The sequence below is a fragment of the Numenius arquata genome, chromosome 10, assembly GCF_964106895.1.
Source record: "Numenius arquata chromosome 10, bNumArq3.hap1.1, whole genome shotgun sequence".
In the NCBI taxonomy this organism is placed as follows: Eukaryota; Metazoa; Chordata; class Aves; order Charadriiformes; family Scolopacidae; genus Numenius; species Numenius arquata.
In genome coordinates, this window is record NC_133585.1 from 397,706 (window position 1) to 422,246 (window position 24,541).

Sequence of the window (24,541 nt, forward strand, 5' to 3'; positions counted from 1 at the left end):
GCCTCCAAACTCATTATATTCTTTTCCATTTTGATACTAGAATAGAGACTTAATCAGTTTGACTGATTACTGTGTTTGTACCAGTTGTAACTTCTGTACACTCATTTAGCTGGCAAAGGCCAACAGGGAGTTTTAAAAATAATGGAGACTACTAAATCGTTGATCCTCAAGTGAAAAATACCAGAAAACAATTATTGTAACACTGTTCTGGGAGTTGCCTTCTATTACTGACAACTTTGTAAATAAATATTTATGTCAAGTTTACCTTTTTTTGACTAGACTTGAGGAAGCAGAACAACTCAATCACTGATAGCGTATTTGAAAACTCTTAGTCTAGTGTTTTCCACTTTATGCACAGATATAAGGGACACAGCTGAAACCAACATTGAGGTGTTGATGCTGGGTCACCACATCAGGAACTGAAGAAGTCACTTGAAATATTTCTTAAACTGGAAAGTAGCAAGTATCCAGGTAAAAATAACTAGCATATTATTTTTAACATCCATGCCTCTAAATCTGGGGAAACTTGGAAGGGGAGAGTTTATCACTACCTTCAGAAAGCTTTTGAAACAACAGAACACTACATTGTTATTTTGCTTCCTTTTTTAAAAACAGGCTACCTGTTGAGTTCTTATGTCATAATTCATACAGAAGGAAAAGCTTCTCATCATCCTTTAGGCTGGATGACGAGTCCCGGGGTGTCAGAGGTTTTTCCTGTGGTGTTTCTTTAACGCAAGGCCTGTGCCACATAAGGATTTTCAGTTTTGGAACAAGGCGACTTCTGGAGGTTCATACACTCAGATTGTTCCTACTGGATTTGTGTGTTTGAGGGAGAAACCGCCCTCATCCACTTCCTCGTGCCCCATCCAGGCGGCAGCAGCTGCTCTGACACCTGGGCCAGGAACTCCTCTGATGGCCCGTGGTGCTCGGGCCGCAGGCAGAGCAAACCCTCCTCCTTTTATCTGTCCTACTGAAGCTGTCGGGAGCGTGACAAATTCCTGCTATCTGCTACCAGGCTGCCATGCTCTGTTCTACAACTGAGGCTAAAGCTTTTCATGAAAACTCATGCTGTTGAGATGGCTTTATTCACCAATTCACTCGGCCGCAAGAGCCATGGGCAATTTCATCCTCTCACGAATGAACACGATACATTTCACCATCTCCTCCAGTGACCATCAGTGTGACACGACCAGTCTCAAAACAGAGGGAGATTCACAATGACACTTTCTTAACCATCAAAACCAGACAAACCTCCTTACAACTTCTTTTAGAGATGATGTACCCAGTATTGTCAAAATCTCCTCACATCCACTCAGATACAATTACGATCTTATTTTTAAAGAAAAGGACAGAACCCCCACCCCCAACCCTAAGAAAAAAGCCAGCTTTCCCCCTGTAACCATCCCAAGAGGAAAGAAGCAAATCATTCCATCCCATTCGGCAGCAAAGCTCAAGTACTCCTGGATTTTTAAAAGTGCTGATGGAGGTGAGAGCACAGATCCAGCAGGGGAAGACTGCCACCATGGATCTAGAAGGTGTCCCTGCTCATGGCAGAAGGGTGGGACTAGATGGCCTTCAAAGGTCCCTTCCAACCCAAACCAGGTACGTGCGTATACCTATACCTTAGTGCGCTGTACATAAAATCAATTATTATCTTTTAATCATTCAAAAACTGGTATAAAGACTGGATCACTCATAGTTCATTTGAAATTGATTTTAAAAAAAACCTCACAATTGTATAACATAAACTCAGTGTCCATCAATAAAATCCTGATTTGGATTTTGGTCAAACATTGGAAAGCCACCACGTACAGACAGAGAAGTCCAAGCACTGCAGTGGCAGTTCTCTGAACAGGAGGTGGGCAGTTACCAGTTTGATCTGCCGTTCCCTGACACACTGAAGTTGAAACAGTTGTAATGTTTGCCCTGTGCTTTCAAAAAGTAGAAAGAGGAAATGCCCGGACAACCTATCTTCCCCAACCAGTACCAAGATTCGACACTCTCTGAAAAACCTTCTATCTAAAATTCTGCCAAGAGAAATTTCAAGTGCTGTCTCAAAACAAGGACTTGACAGTGCATTTACAAGAGCCCACATACCAGCCTTTCCAGCAACATCACCGAATCATTAGGCCAAAGGAGGAGAGTTCCTGAAATTATTTTCACTTTCAGTAGAGCAGCACAGAAATAGCTGCACTCTAAAGACAGCTGTATTTTTATTTCAGAAGTTAGAAATTATTACTTGAAAGGAACACAAAGAAGGTACATCATAGTCATGCCTACTTAAAAAAAAAGATAATTTTTCTGTGATGAAAATAACGCAAGACCAGAATTAACATTACAGCACTTTATCGTGCATCTTGAGGTGAGAATCACAATTCATTAATAATACTGACTGTGTTTCTTCTAAAAACAAAAAAATAATAATCAGTTGTTGGTGTCAGCATACTGGCTTGCATTACACAAATTAAAATAGAATTTGAACCTAAACCCATAATCAGAATAGCATTTTATAAAGAAAACACTATCTTAAAATAGTTGTGATTTAGTTATTAATTAAAAATAATACACACCCATTTTTAAGGAGGTATATTGCAGTATGTAGTAGGTCCTACTGGCAGGCATATTTCAGGTACAGCAAATAAAACATAGAAGAAAATTTGTTTTAAAAATCTTTTCATATAAGCTTTTCCTGTTCCTATAAATGGAGCACCTCAAACCACTTGCTACTCAACTACTGGGTAACTTCCATCAGCCTCCCTGCCATCTGCAGTTTATTGCATCCTCCTGAGTAAGGAGAAATGTTTTCAAGCCTCAATACATGCAACGAAACTTTTCTCACAGAAACGCAGACTCCCCACAAACAAGAAGCTTTTGCAGAGCAATTTATGTGATATATTTAACATTGCATACCTGAAAAATTCAAAGTTGAGACAAGCTTTTGGCAAAAAAAATTTGTCATCTTGCTTGAACCATAGTTTGCTCATAGCAGTGTCCTGTGTCAAGAAAAGAGGTTTTGTTAAGTCACCTTTTAACTGTAATATATTAGGCGATTTTTTTTTTTTTGAAAAAAAAGTGTCTTCACCACTTCAAATTAGTTAAAAGACCTGTCACCAAATTTTTTTAGAATAATCTCCTAGTACAGAAAAGAATCTGAACAACCTCCTCTATTGCTTTTTCTCCCACAAAAGCTGTGAAACGGAACAGATACTCTCTCTCTGTTCCAACTCTACCTAACTTTACACACACCCCCCCCCCCCAAAACCTCATCTTTAAATTGATATACAGGAGAGAACTTTTAAATGTAAAATTATTTCTCTTTCTCATATTTTTGAGCAGATGATCTTTGCTTTTCAGGGATTTGGCATCGCATTCTCCTCCTCCTTTTTCCATAGAAGACGGAATAGGTCTCGTCTCTTACAGCACGCCTTCCCCTACATAGTGTTAGACTCATACTAAAAAGCCAAATCACAGCTTCTCTCCCAGACAACAAATTTTTCATTCTGTTGAATTGCCACTGTGCAGTTTGGAATACATCTGCGTCAGGGACAGGATGATGAACAGTAGGGCCTGTCTGTGGTCCCGCAGACCTGGCCCAGAAGCTGGAGATTGATGGCTGCAACCCACGGTAACCATCCACCTCTTGGGGCAAAGCCCGTGTCCCCCCTGCCCTCCTTCCCAAAGGGTTTCGGGGCAAGATGTGCCATTACAGCAGAGACGACCTAGTGACATGCTGCCAGAGAAAATGGCCATCCTGTTCCCATCCCTCTTATCTGCCACAGCACCAGTCTAGTCCATAGTAAGATCACTTAGACATAAAAAACAGCAGAAAAATTGCTTTTTTGGTACAACTAATCTCCGCTGATTTAGTTCTCGCAATGTCTTGCTGTGGGGTCAGACAAATGCCAGGGCCCACAAAAGGAAAATGGCACCGTCATACAGCTGGGGAGAAAGGAATAGATGCAGGAAAACAGATAATGTCTATTTCATCAAGTACAGAAGATTAAAAAAGTTCTCCCTCAGAAAAATGTATTTTCTGGGGAAAGGGGAAGAAAAAACTAAAAGCAAATACATTTCTAAAGCAATGATGCCTTAAAGCAAAGCTTTTGTGTGGATCAATTGCCTCGTTGCTACAGAGACAGGAAAGGACCATCAAGTTTCTGTAGCAAATCAATTAGTGTTACTTAACAGAGCTGCAGTACCTGTCCCTGATGAGGTTCAGGGTTTCAGTTCTGGATGAACATAAGCATATGCTCCAAGTCCTCTCCCATTAATAATATTGCTTCAAGTATATACCTAAAATGCCCTACACAGAACAAGTGTGTTCTCCTGAAGGATATCAGAGCACCAAAGTAGACTTAGATTCATCATGTAAAAAGTATTCCTGAATTGAGTATGCAAGCTGAAGCACAACTTGTAATTGCAGGTGGCTTTTCCTATTTATCCTCCAACTAAGCCTAGAATAGAGATTAGCATTAGCAAAGACAACTACGCTTTAGTAGTGAGAAGAAATTTTTAGTAAATTTTAGGTACTGAGAAAAACTGAGATTTGCTAAAATTACCGAGATCATCAAACGATGCTTCCAGGAAACTGGACAGTGATGTTTATTTACGTGCTTACATCTCTCTCCCTTCTTCCATGCAATCAGAAGCTTTTTCCATACGCGGTTACAACAGAATTGCCTTACCCACAACTTACTGAACGTTGCTCAAAAAAGCCATGTAAAAGTGACAGGCACCCTTCTGCTGAAGAAACAGCTTTAATACTATTTCTATCAATTGTCAACACACTTTCAAAAGGGTAAAGAGAGTTCAAGCTATTTGGAATTTCATTTTTCGTAGGAACCCAAATAGTTATAATCCACAGTTTAGCAAGAATGAACTTTCTACTTTCCTTCTAGCAATATCATTAAGTTTTGTACTTTTCTGTTCATTATACTTTGGAGTATGACATGACCTGTATTTTAAGAACACATAGGAAGTATCTGCTAATTTCCCCGAAGGTTAGCTGGCAAACAGAACAAATACAGTTAGCTTACCTTGACAAGGGCAGGGTACTGCGTCGCATCTTTTTCCAATGGCAAAATCTCAAAGTTAGTAGGAATGAACTCATTCTTCATCGGAAGCTTGAATTTCCCATTCAGGTCAGCATTTTGCCATTTCTAGATAAACAGGAGAAACAATGAGGCTAAGTGGAATTTCTGCTTAATCAACAGATATATACTTGTTTATTTTATGCTCTAACAAAAGATTTAAAAATCTGTTCCACTAGCTTATGTGTAAATACTATTGAGAGAACAGGGGGAGAGAGAATTATGTGGGAAACCAAGCTGGTGTAGGCTCTCAGCAGGATGATGTGCTCTGAGGAGGAAGACAAACGATTAAAATTAATTTGAAAAGTTTACAGTGGAGTGGAAAGCAGTTCTATGTCTCGTCTTTTCTGCTACTGTGAACTCTAAATGAAGGTATAAAACTAAATACATAAGCAGTAATTCTAATCAAGAACATAGGTATGGACAATCTAAAGAAGCAGAGAGTTCCACGCAACATCTGTTCAATGCATGCTCAGCACGTCCAATTTAGCTCTAGGGTGTATTTTACAGCCATCTCTTCTTAAAAGGACAGATCAATAACAAGTTTCAATAAGGATGTGCCCACCTCCTTTCCTGGAGTTTTGATTTTTAGAAGCTCATTTAATTGGCAAAATATACTCATTTTGCAAGTTGCAAAAATCAATTTCAGAATCACAGTTACATACAGTAGCTGTAAAAAGATTCCTTTCTTCAGAACAGATTAGTTCATTAACATTTAATATAGACTTCGAAGTTTTAAAAAGTTAATGCTTACATTTTTAAGTAGCCACTGCACATTATGGATCTTTTATAGCAAAAATGGTGTAACATTCCCTATACTTAACATGGTTTAAAACCATTAAAATGGATATGTCCTATGTAAAGGGTATTTGAAATCTAAAACTAACACAAGATCTTTACTTCTCGTAATACTAAACAGGCTCATTGTACAACTTTCACGTTATGCAGAGCAGCAGATTTACGTTCTCCCTTCAACTAAATGGAAAATTAGACAAAGAATTTACCACTGTCTTTCACCTGCAGATATTAGAATATATTAAGAGTTTTTACATGCCTTAATAACTTCATCAGAAATAGCTTCTTGCTTGTACTGTGTTCCATACCAGTCTTCTGTTCGATCAGTTTTTCCTTCAAAAGATTTGGAAACGATTGCAACTCTGAAAACAAAGAGACAAAGCACTTTGGCACAAATGAGTCCAAGAAAAGACTGTGAGAAGTTATTCAGAGCACTATTTCTGTTCCATCACTAGAATGCATTTATTTCTGGAAATGTTCCCAGGACAGAGTACGCTTGGATAGCAAGTCTACCCATACGGAACTGCACACTCAAATTAACTGAAATCAGGTTATCAGCGGCTTTTAATTTTACTGTTCTTCTTAAGTGCCACAACCTAGAGTTACACACAATTATTGTTGCATGCAATTTTTATTTTTTAGGCTTTGCTCTTGTTCCAGAAAACACAGAAAGCAGTTCTTGAGATCTTCTACAAAATTAATGGAGTGACTGTAACAATTTTCATACCACCTGTATCAACACACAGATATGTGAAAATACCGACTATAGAAATTTCATTCTAGACCCAGCATTTTAGATTACGTTACTGCAGTTTCAATCTCCCATTCATAATCTGATAGTAAGAGATCCTTATTTTTGTATGGTTCTCATATTCTCGTTTCAGATTGATACTTATTTCTCCCTTTCGTTTTTTTGGCTTGGTTTGGTTTTTTTGAGGGGAAGAGAAGAAAGGCAGGAAGATTAATGGATTTTACAGTCAATACAACAGAATTATACTCAATTAGAAACCTAAATTGTAGAATCACAGAATATCTTAAGTTGGGATGGAGCCGTAAGGACCGTCAACTTCGTGCTTCTCGCAGGACTACCTAAAAATAAGCCATATGACTAAAAGCATTGTCCAAACACTCCTTGAACTGAAGAATACACGTAAATAAAAGGAAATCCAGCACAAAGGAAGTTACAAACGTGTTAGTATTTTTTCAGTAGTCTTCATAACAGGTATCAAGAAAACTCCTTTAATGCTTTTTAACAATCCACAACTCAAAAGAGTATTCAATGGAAATAAGCAGCTAGCTTTAAGAGTAAATAGATGTATATAAGAATTCTGAAATAGTAAAAAAAAGGTAACACAAGTACCTCCTACATATATTTAACAATCCCTCCCAGGCTAAGGAAGGGAGAGATTTTTACTCCCCACCTTTGAAAGAACCAAATGATTAGCATGAACACACACACTTACATGCACAGAACAACGCCTGCTTCTCTGCAGAAGTCATGCAATACCCAAAGCAGAATGAGAGTATTCCTCTTCAAGAGATACATTATTTCATCTCTCATTGCAAATGGCAATAGAAAAAGTTAACATTTTCATTGTGACTTCCTATAAAATGGCTTCTTATCTGTTTGCATGTTACATTTTTATACCAAAGGAACAATACTAACTAAATATTCAGCAAAGAACTAAGCACCTTAATCCTAGAAAATATTTTTTCTTGCAACACAGCAGACATGAGCTCCATCAACAACGTGAAATCTATTAGAGAGATTGTTGTTTACACTAAAAAGAGCCATTGAAATATTCTACTATGTTTTGCATTTTAACTTGGACAGCTGGTGAGCAAAAGCTCTATCATGCACAGATGAAGTTGCTAAGAGACTATAAAAACCTGAAATCCTAATAGACTTTATGAGCAACCTACCAGGCCTTTCTGTACGTTAAATAAAAAATAAAAATAAAAAAGACAGAGTCTCAACATAAAAGATTATCCTGATAAAATCCCAATAATCATGTGGTCTAAGCAAAGGTGTAAAGGTGTATGCTGTAATACATAGATGTTTGTTATTCGACATTCCCTCCTTCTGCCCTTCTCCAACCTACCCATGCTCAAGCAGCAGAGACAATCCAAGCACCCAAACATAGTAGAAACATATTAAAATTAAAGAGCTAAAAATATCTGTCTGCTGAAGGCACAGAAAATGGAATTGTGGAAATCAGCACTGCAATTCTTCCAGCAGTACTGCTTTAGGGGACCCTCCTGCCTCCCCATTCCCCACATCACCCCTGGAACCACTACTGACACTTTGAGCTCTGGAATGTACCCAGAGCGACATGAAACGAACCCAAAGGCATCTCACCTGCCCCAGACTTCCAGCCTAAACCGAGACGAGCACCAGCAGCAATGAACACTGAGACAGGAGAAGAGGAGGGGAAAAGCAGCCCCACAGGTAGAAATACAACGCTATGCAGTTATTTAAGCGTATCATAATCTACCTTTAAAGTTACCAATTATGCAATGCTACTTTTGCCTTCCATTTCCACGCTGTGCTGTGTGGCACGATGGACATCCCCGTGCCCTAAGGCAGCACTGGAACACACTGGAAAGGCAAGACGGGCAATCTTTTATAGGATCCACTTATAAAATATTTAAACTCAACCAGTGCAATGGGGCTCCTGAGCCACTTGTGAACATGAGGCACAGTAAATGCAATTCACTTCTGTATGTGCATTCCTGTACATGCAAACTGTTGCGATCCTCGGTTATGGCTGACTTTCAAAAACAAGCACAACTTCTGCATCCCGATACGTATTTACCAGGTACCACCTTGGTTCTTACTCCCCTGAAATCTAAAATGAAGCTACAAGTGACAAACCCACAGAAGAGTGTTGTGTGCTTCAAAATGAACGTACTTCCAGGAGAGAGTATCAAGATTATATTCCAGTTTACATAACAAAACTCAAGCTTCTAAGGCTGAAAAAATAATAGACTTTATAGACCACAGTATTTGTAATATTAGTAACAGACACGGCAAAGCAAGTTTGTTGCAAAAAAATGAATTTATACTTAAAAAGGAATAATTGCAGGTGATTTTTTTTTTTTTTTAGGAACTAATGTATACTTCGTCTTCTGAATGATGATATTGTCAAACAATGCAAAAAATTACACGTATCTTATTCAAACGCATAAAATAACATGACAGAGACAAAACCAGCAAAAGCCCAGATTTGTTTGTAACTTTCCCCCAAACCATCAGTAAAACTAATGCGAGGCAACAGAGGCCATTCAAAGCCACCTCCGCACATATCTCATAGAAAACAGAGCAAGTGGGGAACGGACACACAGAGGGATGGATGTTGCTGGGTGCAGCATCCTCATCCTCCCATAGAGCACCACCAGTTACTACTTGGGCTCCAGTGAAACTAAGTCTCTACAAACACAAGGGTTTGTGGGGGGAAATAAGCTAACAAACTCTGATTTCCAAAAATCTTTACCCAGATACAATGCAATTTAAAAAGCAACCCAACCGCTTACATTCCATATTCGTAACATATTTATCATCAGGGATCAGCATCACCAACTGCATTGAAGTAACTGTTTGCTCAGTATCTGTGAAATTCCAGCCCTTAGAAATTTCTCTATCAACATTTTTGGCATTCATTTTATTTTTCTTCCCTCTGGGATAGTACTAGTGCTGCACTTCAGATATCAAGAGGGGAAAAAAAGTCCATTTACTATCAAGGGGAAAAATGTTCTTTAGTGACTCATCAGATTAAGCAACTAACTTCTTAAATTTTAATAAGAGCATTTATTCTGCAGATGATGAAGGGGAAAAATTGTATTGGAAATGATGGGAAAATTATATTTTTCAGCTAAGATTGCAACACATGCCAAGTCTATTCCCTTGTCTTCACAGATGGCTGGCAAAACCCAAAGCAGTTTCAACAAGTAAAAATGATACTTACATCTTAAAAAGGTTTCTCTCTTGGGGAAATTAAGCCACTAAATGCAACAAGTCATGTGTGGGGGTGGGAGGGGAGGAGAACATGGAAACTTCCTGTTATGGTTCAGTCAAACAGAAGCACATATGGGATACTTGCTACCATCTGTGAGTATGGATATTTTTCCATACTTTTTAAGAACACAGTTTGTTAAGAAAATAGTCAAAAAGCTAAACTTCTTTACAGGCATCAAAGAGTGGTCTCTGCAAATGCAGCTACCCCAATATAGATATACCAAGGAAAGTCTTCAGCGTAGGTGAATTCCAATAGGATCATGAAAATGAAATTGTAAATAAAACCATGATACAAAAGAAAAATTCAAATCAATGGAAACTAAACCACTGCAAGACACAATTTATGTAAAGCATAAAAAGAAAAAAAAACCAAAAAAACAACAGGGAGAGTTAGAATGATGTGGTACATGCTAATTCTTTCATAAAAAGGGAAAGCAGGAAGATATACATGAGAATAAAGATCAGTAAACGGCAGATAACCAGAACACATACAGATATTTGAAAGCCCATGTTCACAGTTTATTAGTATATAAAATTTTCTCACGCAAAGACAAAAGTAGGAAACGAGCTACTGGACTGATAGTTTACTACATGCATATAGATATACATGTAATAAAAAACGTAAAAAATAAGGGGACCCTGTTATTAGCATCTAAAATCTCAACTCATTCTTTCAAGAGAGCCCACTAAAAATGCAAATCCACAGTGGCTCTCCCAAATCTTTGTAACATACCATGAAAACACTGTTAGTAATATTTAACTGAGGGTTTTTTTTTCCCCCAAACAAAATACTTCATCTTGCCAGCAATTTAAAATAAAAGATACTATAAAATTATATTCCTTGTTAAATTTTACTACACTTTAAAGTATGAGTTAAGTAAAAGATGAAAAAATTCCTAGTTCACTTCATTCTACTTCTAATTTCAAAAGATAAGTGCTTAAATAAGCATCTAAAAGGAATATAGTACTAGCTACAAGTTAATACTTTGTTTCATTCATATGAAAATAGGAACATCTATCTCAAGTCTTTAAACACTGATGCCCTGAATAAAAACACTAAATTCCCACTAAAATTGAAAGAACTTAGAGCCTCATCACTGGCCTCCTGCGCCTTCTCCCATCCACGCTAGAATATCGGTGCTTGGCAGAACTCTGCCCTTAGAACTGCATTTCACCAGTCTCTGGTGACTCTCGAGTGTGTACATGTTTATATTTGAGGTTAACAGGACAGCTGTAGGCAGAGCTGTGGGTATTTAAGCTTCAGTGAACTAACCTACTTGTATTTACTATCTTTAAGCCCCATTAAAATCTCTGCAACAAGAATAATATACAATGTCTTTAACAATAAACTGAAGAGGCCACAGAACCACATATATTCCGGTTTTGAAAGTCCCTTTATCTCCTGATATTTAGGTTTTTTATTCAACTGCTTAGGATTCCATAATCATCATGATCTGTTTCTTAAGCCAGGTGAAATGAAGAGACAACGTGATTAGTCCAGAAGGGTAATTTCAAATAAATGACAGCTACATTCCGTATCAGTTTAGAATTCCTTTTTTCTTCTCTCTCTCTCTCTAACAAGATTCTCGCTCATCTTGCTCTTACCTTGCCTTTTTTTTTTTTAACCAGGACACAGAGGAATACAGAATTGCAACCGCAAGCGCAAATATGGGGTTAGATTAACTAAAAGATCATCGCGAGACAGCCGTTTACTACGTATTTGAAAAAAAGCACACCATATAGCATCCTATATTCTTCTAAAAATTGCCACCGCTATTCCTGTGCTTTTGACCACATTCTATAGACTTGGATTTTCCCCCTCTACCAGTATTCTCTACGCTTCCCTTTCTCACACCAGTACGTTTTGGACAGGGTTAGCTGTGGCTGTTGTGGAGGACGGTCGCAGCCAGCAGCAGGACTGACACCCAGCACTGGCCAGTGCTCTGCGGCGTCCCGCCTTGGTACGCCTTAGAAAGAGCCTATGAATGGACTGACATGTATTAATTTTCTCTAGCAATTTTTGAAAGTTAAAGGCAAGCAGATGCTTTGGAAGTTCTCTGGCTAATAACAAAGACCCGATTTGTATTACAAAAGGTATAATTCCCTAAGATAATATTGACTGTTTTCTTGCAATGTTAAGAGCCATGTTTCAAAGCTATGTGAAGCTGGAATAAACATCAGATCTGATTAAGCACCTGTAGCATGTTTACTAAATAAGTATAAAAAATGGCTTAGCAATTGCTTGTAAGCAATTTTAAAACCAGTTAAAAGTTCACGTTCATGCGGAATTTGGTTAAGCTTTCTTCAGAGAAGAAATAATTACATATACTCTCTCTTTTAATTACTAAAAACAGTCTTTATGCAAAAGGCAAGCTCTTGTATCAAATTTCCAAGGAGTTGAGTGGTAGATCAACACGAAAATATATTCAAAATAGAAGTATTAATACAATAGGAAAGAGAATCTGGAAAATTTAAGTATTGTTTGTTCAAAATACGATCTCTCAAAATATTCAAGCTTCAGTTGCAGTATCCCACACACATTACACATAGATGCACACCCACGCACAACCATATAGGCCCTTCTTTAAAGGGCATTAATTACTATGGCAACCACTGTCACTGACATAGGCAGCTCCATTTAGTTTGCCATTACTTGTATACCCTTAGAAACACCAGAACCCCGTGACATTTGCAGATATAGTGCATAACCCAATTTTATCCTACTTTAACCAATAATTATTTGAAATATACCATCTTTTGAAAATAAATTAATGTGTATCTTAAACTAAATGAATATGCAAGACAGATTTTGTCATGCAAAGAAACATAGTGAAAATTAGTGCCCAAACTTCCAAGTAATTCACAGTAATTTCAGGAAGCTGAAATATAGACACTTTAGAAATATAGGAATGCCTGCCTCACTGTCCTTTTTTATCCAACACTGAACATTTCAGTGTGGAACATATTCAGAAACAGGGCCCCTGCAAGGTCCCCCTAAAAAAAAAAAATCATTATTTTTTGTATCATATACCTGCTTCCAAAACACTGATAAACAGGTGTTCCAACACAGTAAGGCTGATACACAGAAGCATAAGAGCATGTTCCTGTGTTTTCACACATTTTCATAATATCTCTACACCACTAATTCAATATTACAATTTATTACAATATACACAAAAGATATATTAAAAGAATCAAACTGAAAAAAAAGAAGAAAAAAGAAAATTCAGTCTAAAATGCTACTATAACTGTTGCCCAAGCAACCTTCTAGTAATTGATTCTGCATTGTACATACATATAAATATATACACAAATTTACATATCATCCTAGTGAACCTCTGCCCTGTTCAATGCATAGAACAATTAAGAAACAGTTATTCAGTATTTTATGTTTGTTGCTCAAAAACCTGACGACTTCTCTTTCCAATTTACTTTTCTAGCTCCAAATTATGAATATTAGAGCATTCCATATAAAACATCCCAAGAATTTAGTGAGGGCAGGATCATTTTACTAGGCTTTTTCTCAGTAACAGTTGAGTTAATTAAGTATCTTCCTAAAGATACTTCCAGCCTGAGGAGGACGTTCTGCACAAAAAGGACCAAAAGGAAGTTTCTGTCTGAACAGAAGAGCTGCAGGCACTTCAGAGCACTTATTTCCAAGGGGAGCACGGACATTAACACACAGGACAACCAGCCCTTTTTCAGTGACATTTACTTTGGAGCTGGTAAGAAACACCTAAGAACTTGTGTTTCCATTAGTTCATCTGCTTTCTTATAATGTTTGGGTTAAAATTAACAGTTATTGCAGTTTAACTTACCGAACATTTTCTGGTCTCAACTTATCCAGTACCATCTCTATTAAATCAGGCCTGAATTCTTCAAGCAGATATTCAGCAGCCAGTACTTCTTCTATAGGATAATACTAAAAAACAAAGCCCGAAACACGTAGATGAATTAGACAAAAACTAAGCACGGAAAAAATTACTGTTTTGTAAAGGAAAAAGAAGTGTATACTTCTGGCCACTAAATCTGTATTACTTTGGCAATTTCAAATTGTGCATAGAGGTCTTAAAAATCTCTCTCTTTTCTCCTATGTATCTTTTATATACTGTATACTGCCATTCTTTTCTCTTGAAATATTTTATGTCTAAATATAAGTCACCCACCTTTAAATACTGTTTTGAACTGAAGTGAAAATAACATGGCAAATGCTGACCCCTGGAGGATATTTTTAAAGATAAAAACACCAAGTACTCACTAGAGTGCATCTGGGAAAAACAAAGCGTAATGAAACAAATAAAAACCAAAACAAAAAATCCACTAAGTTTTTTTAGGATTACCTAAGAATTCAATTTTTATTTACAGTAATTTAAAGCAAGGTATATTTAAATTACCTAAAATTGTGCGAACTTGTACTATGCTTTTAATTCTAACTTTTTATTCAGGATCAAACTGAAAGTCTCTTAAGGTACATTGCAATTCAAGAAGAAAAAACAGTACAAATCCCTCTGAAAATTATTAGTGTGTTTCACAGGAAAACTTTGTTGATATTCACCTGTTTACCACGGGAAAAATACCAGGTGACCTAAGCACTGAGTACCTGCAGTTTGCCACACAGGTGGTACTTTTTTGAGCAGAATAATTACAAAAGGGCTTTCTGAATTACATACATTATATGTAAAACCACAGTGGAATGACTTCCAGAACACAAAGGAACTCACACAAAGGATTCTGGAAAAGAGAGTGTGCTGGGGGGTGTGTGTGTGGAGACAATGAACCAAACCTGTGTTACAAAAAATTCAAATGTGAATGATGAAGATCTAGAATTTGAAAGGTCTTGTCCCAAAGATTCATCCTACCCTGAAGAATGCTCATTTAACTACATTCTGCTTAAACAGCTTCGCAGAAAAAGCAACTCGAAGGGGAGATTTTAAGCAATGTATTCACTTCTAATCTCAAATTACCAAGACAATACAGATTTAGTGACCAAAAATCTACACTATTTCCTTTACAAACACAGGCCATGGTCTGCCCACCAACTGCAATCGAACATAAAAATTTATTTGGTTACTTTTTACTTTTGTATTGCTTGAGCAGGAGGGTTGGATGAGACGACATCCAGAGGCCCAGTTCAACCCCAACCCTTCTGTGATTACTTTTCATCAAGGTATAACATAACTAAAATGAAAAATATCAGAGTATAAAGTAACTAAAATAAAACAGACTAACCAATCTAAATACAACAATCAGATTAAAATGAAAATTTTAAAATTATACAATTAAGGAGACAAAACAAAACACACAAAAAAGGACACTGCAAACCAAGGAACAACTGGAAAACATCAAGCCTACACATGCAAAATATGAAATATTATTTGACAGCAAGACCTTAGTGGGCACTCCTTGGACCAGCACAAATGTGCTTCAAAGAGAAACTTCTGTTTTGTCAAATAAAAAGATTTTTAAACCCTTTTGGTAAATACTTAGCAACTTACGACGTTACTCCTGCTACCTTATAGGCTGGTTCTGCTCCAAGTTAGGAAAACCAGCTATTATTCATAAAGGCATGAAATCACCAAACAACAGTTCTAGTTTGGTTAATTCAAAGCATAAATTTAGTATGACTCAGAGGCAACAAAGAGAACTAGAAAAGTTATTTCTCTACGAGTGTTTGCAACTAACAGCAGCGTCAGAATTACCATTCAGACTGCAAAGCGCAGTAAAAGGAAAGCAGCGTCCCTGCTATTTGGAACAGTGCTGGCAACATCCTGCCCTGATTTTGGGAGACAGCAATTGTAATCGGGAATGACTCAACAAGTAAGAGACCACTGAAAGACTGTTCCAGAAGTCAGAAGTCCATTTGTTAAAGAGATTTTATGCATTTGACAGAACAAAAGCAAAAAACAGCATCTCAAACAGGAGCTCCTTTAAATATCCATTTAAGTGTTTTTAGTTTTCTAATGCTCTTAGTATAAACAGAAAGACAATTCTAAAATTAAAGACAGCTGTTTTAGACTCTAAAAATTAAAGATGTAGGAGCATTAACAAGAATTCCTGCAAAGAAACCAAAAATGCCTCTGAGTAGACGTAGACGTGAGCTGTGCAATGGAGAATGGCTGAAAGGTATAAAAGTTGCATAAATTTCACTAGACAAATAAAAACCCGCCTAAATCTTCTTTTAAAGCAAAGTGAGGGAACTGAATTTTGCAAGAAGTATGAGAACTCAGTATACGGTACATGGTGATTCTTTCAATATCAATACGTAGCCACGTTAGTAGCGTCAAACATTTCTGATTTGCTATCTGAATATGAACATTCCACTTACTGCAACATTTTAACATTGTTAACTATGGAAGCATTCAGGAGCATAGCACTTGTGTTTATGATAGTATTTCTCTAGTATTTCTTTAGAGAACATTTAGCTCTCAGGTAGACACAGAATAACAAGGTACACATGTACATTAAGAAACACTGAAACAGATCAAATAGCAACTCCAGTCACTATAAAATAATTCTACCAAGTATAGAAGTATAAAATGGTAGAGAGTGAAGGAAATGGGACTTCTTGTCTGCCAGAACTAAGATCTATGCAGCATATCAGCTTCCTAAGCTCAAGTACACAGGACCTTCACAAATACCTGTATTTAAATAGAGTATAATCAAACATACTGCTAAACTATTACCACATCTTGTAAAAAATACAGAAACAAAACAAAAATCCCCCACACACTTACATGCAACATTCCTCCAAGCTTTGACGTATAACCTCGTGGTCGTTCTTTATCTTTAAATCTGAATGCCACAGCATTTAGATCCTAGGAAACAGTGTAGGAAGAGTTAAAAAGCATGCATTAAAGACTATTTTCAGAATAATTATTGTCTACTTTTTATAACATAAGAAAAGGAAGGAGTTTTGTTGTACCCACAGTGTAGCAGTTAGACAGGTACCTAACACAAAAGTTTTCAACAATATTCAAGTTGAACAAAACTGGCACGCAATTTCAGATAGTTTCACGATGTGAAGTGTCACACAAGTCACATAAGCCCTGTTCATACCAAGAGATCTGTCCTGTATCTCATCTATTTAAATTTCCTGGTACTTTGTAAACACACCATATTTGATACAACCAATACGTAGTGTTCCAATGCAATGTTCATTGTATCAAAGAAGATGAGGGGTAGATGACCAGCCATTTCCATTTTCCAATTCAACGTCACCCCTCACAGCAAATGCTTCCCCCCCCTCCACCTTCAGTGAAGGCTGAGGTAGGCAAACTTGACACCCACAAATCCATGGGCCCTGATGGGATGCACACACCAGCGCTGAGGGAACTGGCAGATATTACTGCAAAGCCACTCTCCATCATCTTTGAAACGTCATGGAGAACCGGAGAAGTGCCTGAGAATGGGAGGAAAGCTAATGTCACATCTGTCTTCAAAAAGGGCAAGAAGGAGGATGCAGGAAACTACAGGCCCATCAGCCTCACCTCCATCTCCCAGGATGCATTAAAAAGAGCGCGGCTGCAAGTGGAGGGAGGTCATCCTCCCCCTCTGCTCTGGTGAGGCCACATCTAGAGCACTGGGTGCAGTGCCGTGCTCCGCAGTTCAAGAAAGACAAGAAACTGCTGGAGAGAGACCAGCAAAGCGCTACGAAGATGATCAAGGGACTGGAGCATCTCTCTGCTGAGGAAAGGCTGAGGGACCTGGGGCTGTTCAGCTGGAGAAGAGCAGACTGAGGGGGGACCTCATAGATCCTGAGCAATAGCTAAAGGGCAGGTGGCAAGAGGAGGGGGCCAGGCTCTATTCAGTGGTGCCCAGGGACAGGACAAGGGGCGACGGGCACAAACTGGAACACGGCAAATTCCGTCTCAACATGAAGAAAAACTTCTTTCCTGTGAGGGTGGCAGAGCCCTGGAAGAGGCTGCCCAGAGAGGTGGTGGCATCTCCTTCTCTGGAGACGTTTCAAACCCGCCTGGACATGTTCCTGTCCAACCTGCTCTGAGTGACCCTGCTCTGGCAGGGGGTTGGACTAGATGATCTCCAGAGGTCCCTTCCAACCCTCACCATTCTGTGATGGTTATGCAAAGTCCTTGTGAACAGGGTAAGATGCTTCTTCCTCCATCTCCATTGTGTTATCATAAAATGTCAACTCATATCTCTATGAGAGAATTTCACATCTACATTAAGACAATATATTCCGAATGTACTTGTCAGTTGTGTCATGTTGCATCTTCAAAATTAACAACCTTAATTACCATGTGATTATTAAAAGCTATTTCCAAAGCCAAGGAATCTGTTTCTGCTTGTAATCCAAAAATTTGTAAAAATACAGCCACTACATATTTCAAGTTTCAATCGCTGTACCTTGCACTCTTGGAAAACCCATTCTTGAGGTCCTTCTGTACGTAGTTTTTGAATATATTGAAACATGTGCAAAATAATATCTTCAACATGCACTGGAAAGAAAAAATACTTCCTTAATAATTCACTCCGTTCTGCACAAAGAAAAAACTCTGATGAGCACAAATATGTAAGGTTTTACTCTGATACATCAAGATATTTAAGTACACATGCAATCCCACTGGCAAAGTTAAACACATTTTTCTCAGATGTGAATTTAAGATAAGTATTTAGGTCCCCAGCTAATTCTGAAAACTGCATTGAACATGTCTTATGTTAAGATATTGATTTACAATATAATTTAATTCAGGCCTAAATCATATTAATAAGTAGGTATTAACAGCTTTTCTTTTAAAGAAATTGACTTTCCGATATTTAATGACATACTTGAATTTATTATAACCTCAAGTAAGTTCATTTATTATGTTAGAAGAAGTATGTTAGCATATGAGAGGATCTAAACACAGAAGAGAAAACAGTTAATTAAAATAAATTGGCTTTCAAGCTATAAACACCATTAGTCTCTTTGGATACAAACACAAACCCCTCAGATCAGGAACAACATGAAATGCAGATATAGTGCTTCACTTACAAAGCCCTTCCTCTGTCAAGTCCACATTAATGATGAAAAACATGAAACCTCTAGCACCTTCCTTCTGTCCTCCAACAAGGGTATTTACCCATCCTATGAAATCAAAGAGAAAATATATTACATAGACAAAACTGTAACAACTGATGGTACTTTTTGGATGCCTCAGCAACATTACTTTTTTTTTTTTTTTTCTCTTTACAGTTTGACTACTTTACATGTTCTTCTCTTCCTTAACGCCTATAGCAACGGTGCAAGTTAAACACAACACAGGTCAGACCCATCCAACTTTGTGCTCAGGGTGATATGACAGACTCAAGATCATTTGATTACTGGGCAATTTATTTCTGTTTGTAACAAAGTAATATAAAGAAAAATAATGAAAAATACCCTCTTATAGTCTTCCAGACATTAAGAGACCTGACAGTAGTCTCTAAGTCAGTGAAAAAACACAGATGAGATCATTATGCTGAAGTTCAAGCAACTCTCTCTGAACAGGAGCAGATAAAGGGGAGTGCAAAAAATAATAGCCTCAGTAGTCACAGTGCCTGTTATTTATTTTTATGCACCACAAATACAAGAATAAAGCACAAAACAACTTACAACTTAAACTACTCAAACAGCTGGGGGCTTTAAATTTAATATACAAAGGTCATTTTTATGTGAAATGCAGCTAAGCTTTAAAAAATGTGTATTAAATTACTTTTTGATTCTCTAACTTCAGAGGACTTACCTTTGGCTTTAAGCTCTGATAAAAGACTCCCTGGGCCTTCATGCCCAATCAGATGACCAAGGTAATGGCCAGGGTTTGATTTATAGTACTTCTGAAGGTCTGGTATAGGAAATGTGACATAAAGATTTCTAATGTCCTTAATAGGTACCACTTTGTAAAGTTGCTGAGGGGGAAAATAAACAAGGAGATCCATAAACAAAACGAAACTCATTATTTTATTACTCTCAGGAACACGTTTCATGTTCCCTTCACACACACACACACATTTTATTACAAATATATCAACAAAATCTCAAAAGTAGAAGCATGTAAAACTTAGGGCAACTCTTTAGCCATTCATGATTCAAACAAAAAGAGAATTAATTATCCCCCAGTTGCTTACAGCTGCAACCAAATGTACAACCTGTATTATAAACTACACAGAACTATACTATAGTCAGCATGGAAAGGTGGGTAGAAAACTAAGAAAGAAATATGGAACTTAACAGGGACACTGATACAAAAGTGCACAATGTATGACTGGAACCTAAGAAGTGTCATGTAGGGTACACACTCATGATGTATCTCTATACGTACCCGGAGATGTTCTTCTTGGAAAGGGTGTTCAGGAAACTCTGGTATAGGGACATTTTTATTCTCTACTTCTGAAAATAACTTTACCACTAAGCAAGTCAGCTCATCCAAGGATTCTAGAAAACAGAAACATTAGAAAAGGCATAATCGTTAGCTGAACACTCTGGCAAATCTGGATTTTGTATATTCTGTGGGGGAGACATGAATTACACAGAAAAGTAATTTTAATGATATGCTGATGATTAATTTCAGAAAGGAAATCTATATTAATACTGAAGTTCTGAACTATAATGTGCTATAAGCACCATGCTTATTAAAGGAAGGCTTCAACCATGATTAAAATAAATCTTGTAACCGGAAAAAAAAAAATCTTTAAATTTTACTGATGAATCTAAGCTGGAACTGAAGAAAAGACGCGTCAGATATTGAACATTTACAAAAATAAACATTCCACAAGAAGCTTAAGGGACATGGAATTACGGCTGCAAATATTCCAGACTGAAAGCATCTTTGCCAGAACCTGGATTTTCCTCAGCCTCAGTTCACCTCCAGTACTTCGAGCGCACTGTGAGCCAGGGTCCTCTGTGCTCCTCAAAACTGCACACGCATCCGTGACCTCTTTAAGCACTTCTCCTTTTACATCCATTCTAGTTTCAGTCCACGTCTCCAGCACTCTCCAAACACAAGACGAAGAGCATTTGCAGAAAGAATTTGATGTTGTACCTGAATTTGCCTAAATTGACCTATACTGCTTCTGTTGAAATACTGCCTTCAAAATAGCTACCTGCTTAAAGAAATGCATTTTGGAGCACTTCCCAAAGTGAGAATATGATAAGAAAGACTCATCGGTCAAGTTTTTTCAGCACACGCCTTTCCAGGGTAAGCGCTGAAGAAAAAACTGGGTGTCTAATGGATGTCTCAAAGTACAACCTTAATCCACGAGAGATTTGAAAAAGCAGTCACTGTGTTAGTCAGAACAATCCCAGTTCGATTGAGGAAGCGGAATCTTCCCTGCCCAACACAGGTGTGCTTCTACACCGCACTGAGAGAACCACATAGGGAAAAAACCCAAACAGTGCAAACCGAGGTGGGTCACTGTGAAATAAAATGTTGTGACCTGCATGTAATTCTATTAAAGACCACTATTTTTTATCCATGTCAGCAAAATACACATTCGAGCTTTATATTGATATTTACAAGGGCAACTCACACTGAAAGAATTTGACGGTGGAAAATACCTTTCATTGATATCAATAACATTAGAAAATAGTCTTAAAATTTGTTCCCATGCAAGCATTTCTGCAATTTGCACATACGGATTTTTTTACTACAAAATACAAAAATTCTTGCTAAAATCCTGAATTTAGGTCGTTTTACTAGTCATTTTCCACAGTTGAAAGTGGACATTTTTGTAGTGGAAGTATAAGTCTAGAACATGAAAACAGTATCAAAAGCCCTCCCAACACCTGAAACCAGAGAGGTGTCAGTCTGCGTCAGACAAACATACGATGACAGCAACTGGTGACCTGATAATGGATTTAAAGCTTTCAGCTTATTTTTTCTGTTGTAAGCTTATAAACACAAACACATTGCAAGTTGCTTGGGAGACTTCACTAAACATAATTTTATGTTTGGTCAGTCTGTACAAGTTTTATTTTCCCCTTCTGTAGATTTTCAGACACTTGCATACACTTCATTTTCTTCAAACATAAATACATGCAAAGTCTTATTCAACCAACAGAACAAAACTCACCTCTTCCTAAAACACAAATAGCCATTAAATTTGATGAATAATAAGTAGAATGGAACTTCAATAGCTCTTGTCTTACATCTATTCCTTCTTTGGTTGGTCTAGTTTCCAGAGTGAGTTTGTTTCCTGTAACATAAAAAGTTAACAATACTTAATATTTATGAATTTACAAATCAAAAAGATAATAAATTAATAAATCTGCTTTCCTCCAAGTGGACAGTAATTTTAAAAATAATTACTAAGCATAATAAGTAAAGCTGAGACAGTATTGGTCCAGTTATCAGAGACAATAAATACTTCCATTCTCAATCTGCACATTCCTAAAGAACCAAGGATGTTTTAGCCTTCCAAAATAATCTTTGTAATTTGAATGGGTTATTTCAAAGCAATGTAAGCAAGCCCAGGTTCTAATTCAGAAGAAGAAAAAGATTCTTCTTTGGCACGTTTGGAATAGGTTTTACTCCCATATACACACTCCTGTCACAGGAATGACAGTGTGAAATTATTTGTGGCATCGTGTGCCACAGACTATAACCTAGTATATGAAATGAATATATACTAATTATATACTAATACTCTGTTAACTTTGACATCAGTAGCTCCCTTAAGCCACAACCAGGCCAGGTATGGAAGAGAGCAATGGATGAGGAGAAAGAATATGGCGAGAAAATGTAGCAGAAAAGTTGACTTGTGTGTTTATAGGAAAACCAGCAAGAAAGGGAGGATGGGGAGAGCACGCCTGCTACACATGTACAGCCAGCGCGCAAATCCTACAATCACAGATACACCTTAATATACTGTAGCCAATATTTGCTTCAACTATTCATCCAGCAAAAAGACCCAGACACAAAACACAACCATGCTCAAGGATTAAAGTGCAGTGCATAAATTAATAGCCCTGTTACTTTGATAGTTTCAAAAATAAATTAATGTAGAAAATAACTTCTATGAGAAAAAACACATTTAAAATTCTGCCAGAGCATCAAACATTTGTTGTTTTGACCATAACTATGGTATCTTTCTTTAATGCTTTTTAAATTGAGGTTTTGGCATCTTTACTTCATATTGCTACTGCGCGTTCTGTGAGTAATAAAGTCTGAAAAAAACCTACAGCCATAAGATAGGGATTTGTCCAAGACCACTTTATTTATCTGTCTACTACTGTTGTGGCTTATGCTTAAGATGTTGTTGTTATATTCTTAATTGGCAATTTTCACATTACTTTTCTGATCTGAGTCAACCTAGTCATTGTCATCTAGTCCTAATGAAATACTGGTTAGCAAAAAAAGTATGCGGCCAACAACAATTTAAACACAGTTCATTCACTTTGTTATGCACAAAGACTTAATAGCACCAAATAACGACAAACCCAGTAATTGGAAAATAGCATTCACTGCAGTAATTATCAAAATCATAAAGGATGCTTCATCACTGTACTGCAAGTCTTGGATCATTCTGTTTCCTATGTTTTTGTCTAGCTCTGTTTGGTCCACCATGTGGAAAATGTGATAAAGCACCATAATAAACATGCATGGAGAAGAAAAAAAGGGAATTGTTTCAGTCTGTCTTTAACCATTTTATATAAACAGTAATACTATGTATGTTACACAGAACTCCAATGGATGGATAATTACATTCTGACAAACCTGTTCCAAATTTACTGAAGGGATGATTGGGGTTTCCAGTAGCCTTCTCTAATTGAAACAACCTCCAGGCATCATTCATCAGATTCTTCTCATGCTCAGAATCAACAGCATTCACCTCCCTGTCTTTGCAGCTTTCATCAAACAAAGGGCACAGGAAAAACTGGGCGAATCTGAACAGAAAAATTTTAATTCAAGTCAAGAGTACCATACATAAACAGTAGCAGAAAAGTATTCAGCTCCTGGAAACAGCAGAATATTTTTTTTTTAACGCAGAACTTATAAATTTTGTAGCAGTTTTGACACTGATTCACTATGTTTCTCATTTCCGTTATCTATAAATGCAGACAACAAGTATTCATCATATAAGGTACTACAAGGATCAAGGACCTTGTATCATAATTCACATCCGGAAACTTTCTACTGTTTTGAAGTTTAGCTGCAGGAGGCTCTTAATCTCTCTAATCAAGTCAGCCTTGTCAAATATCCAAAGGGAAAATTCACTTTTTACCTCACTGACTACACACCTTTCAATTTCTGTCCCCTCCCACAAAAGGCAGAGATTTCAGTGAGTTCCTTTACTAAAGGCATCCTAATATACTTCTAGACTTTATCCTTCTTTTGCTGTCAATGAAATAAAGATTCTATGGAAAGCATAGTATTTGATAATACACAGTATGCGTAAGCTCATGATCATATTCTGTGTCCCACATTTCAAAAAATATTAAATGTAAACATAACCTTTGAACTTCAAGAATTCTGCCTCAGTAAAGAACTCTCCTAGCTGAAAAAATGTGAGCAAAACTTTTGAACTGAAAAGTATCGGTATCAGTTTTAACAAAAGATAGTGCTCTCAACCCTTTCTTTGATATCATAATGATAAAACTATAAAAAAAACCCCCACTTTTACAGAATTTCAAATAGCACAAAACACTTTTACATAATTTCCAATA

At 37.2% G+C, this 24,541-nt stretch overlaps 1 protein-coding gene across 3 annotated transcripts in view; it reads right to left on the reverse strand.

The window, feature by feature from the left end:
• Positions 1–24,541, reverse strand: part of IDE (insulin degrading enzyme) — a 58,634-nt gene that overhangs the window by 22,098 nt on the left and 11,995 nt on the right. For 2 of the 3 annotated variants that reach the window (XM_074155122.1, XM_074155121.1), the window contains exons 4-14: positions 23,592–23,761; positions 21,949–22,071; positions 20,199–20,311; positions 19,623–19,785; positions 18,893–18,985; positions 18,265–18,356; positions 16,635–16,715; positions 13,719–13,822; positions 6,145–6,247; positions 5,037–5,159; positions 2,911–2,993 (exon numbers count right to left, since the gene is read on the reverse strand). In XM_074155122.1, coding sequence (XP_074011223.1) covers positions 2,911–2,993; positions 5,037–5,159; positions 6,145–6,247; positions 13,719–13,822; positions 16,635–16,715; positions 18,265–18,356; positions 18,893–18,985; positions 19,623–19,785; positions 20,199–20,311; positions 21,949–22,071; positions 23,592–23,761 — 1,248 coding nt within the window. The remainder of the gene's footprint in view (positions 1–2,910; positions 2,994–5,036; positions 5,160–6,144; positions 6,248–13,718; positions 13,823–16,634; positions 16,716–18,264; positions 18,357–18,892; positions 18,986–19,622; positions 19,786–20,198; positions 20,312–21,948; positions 22,072–23,591; positions 23,762–24,541) is intronic. The other variant, XM_074155124.1, reaches the window with a different exon arrangement.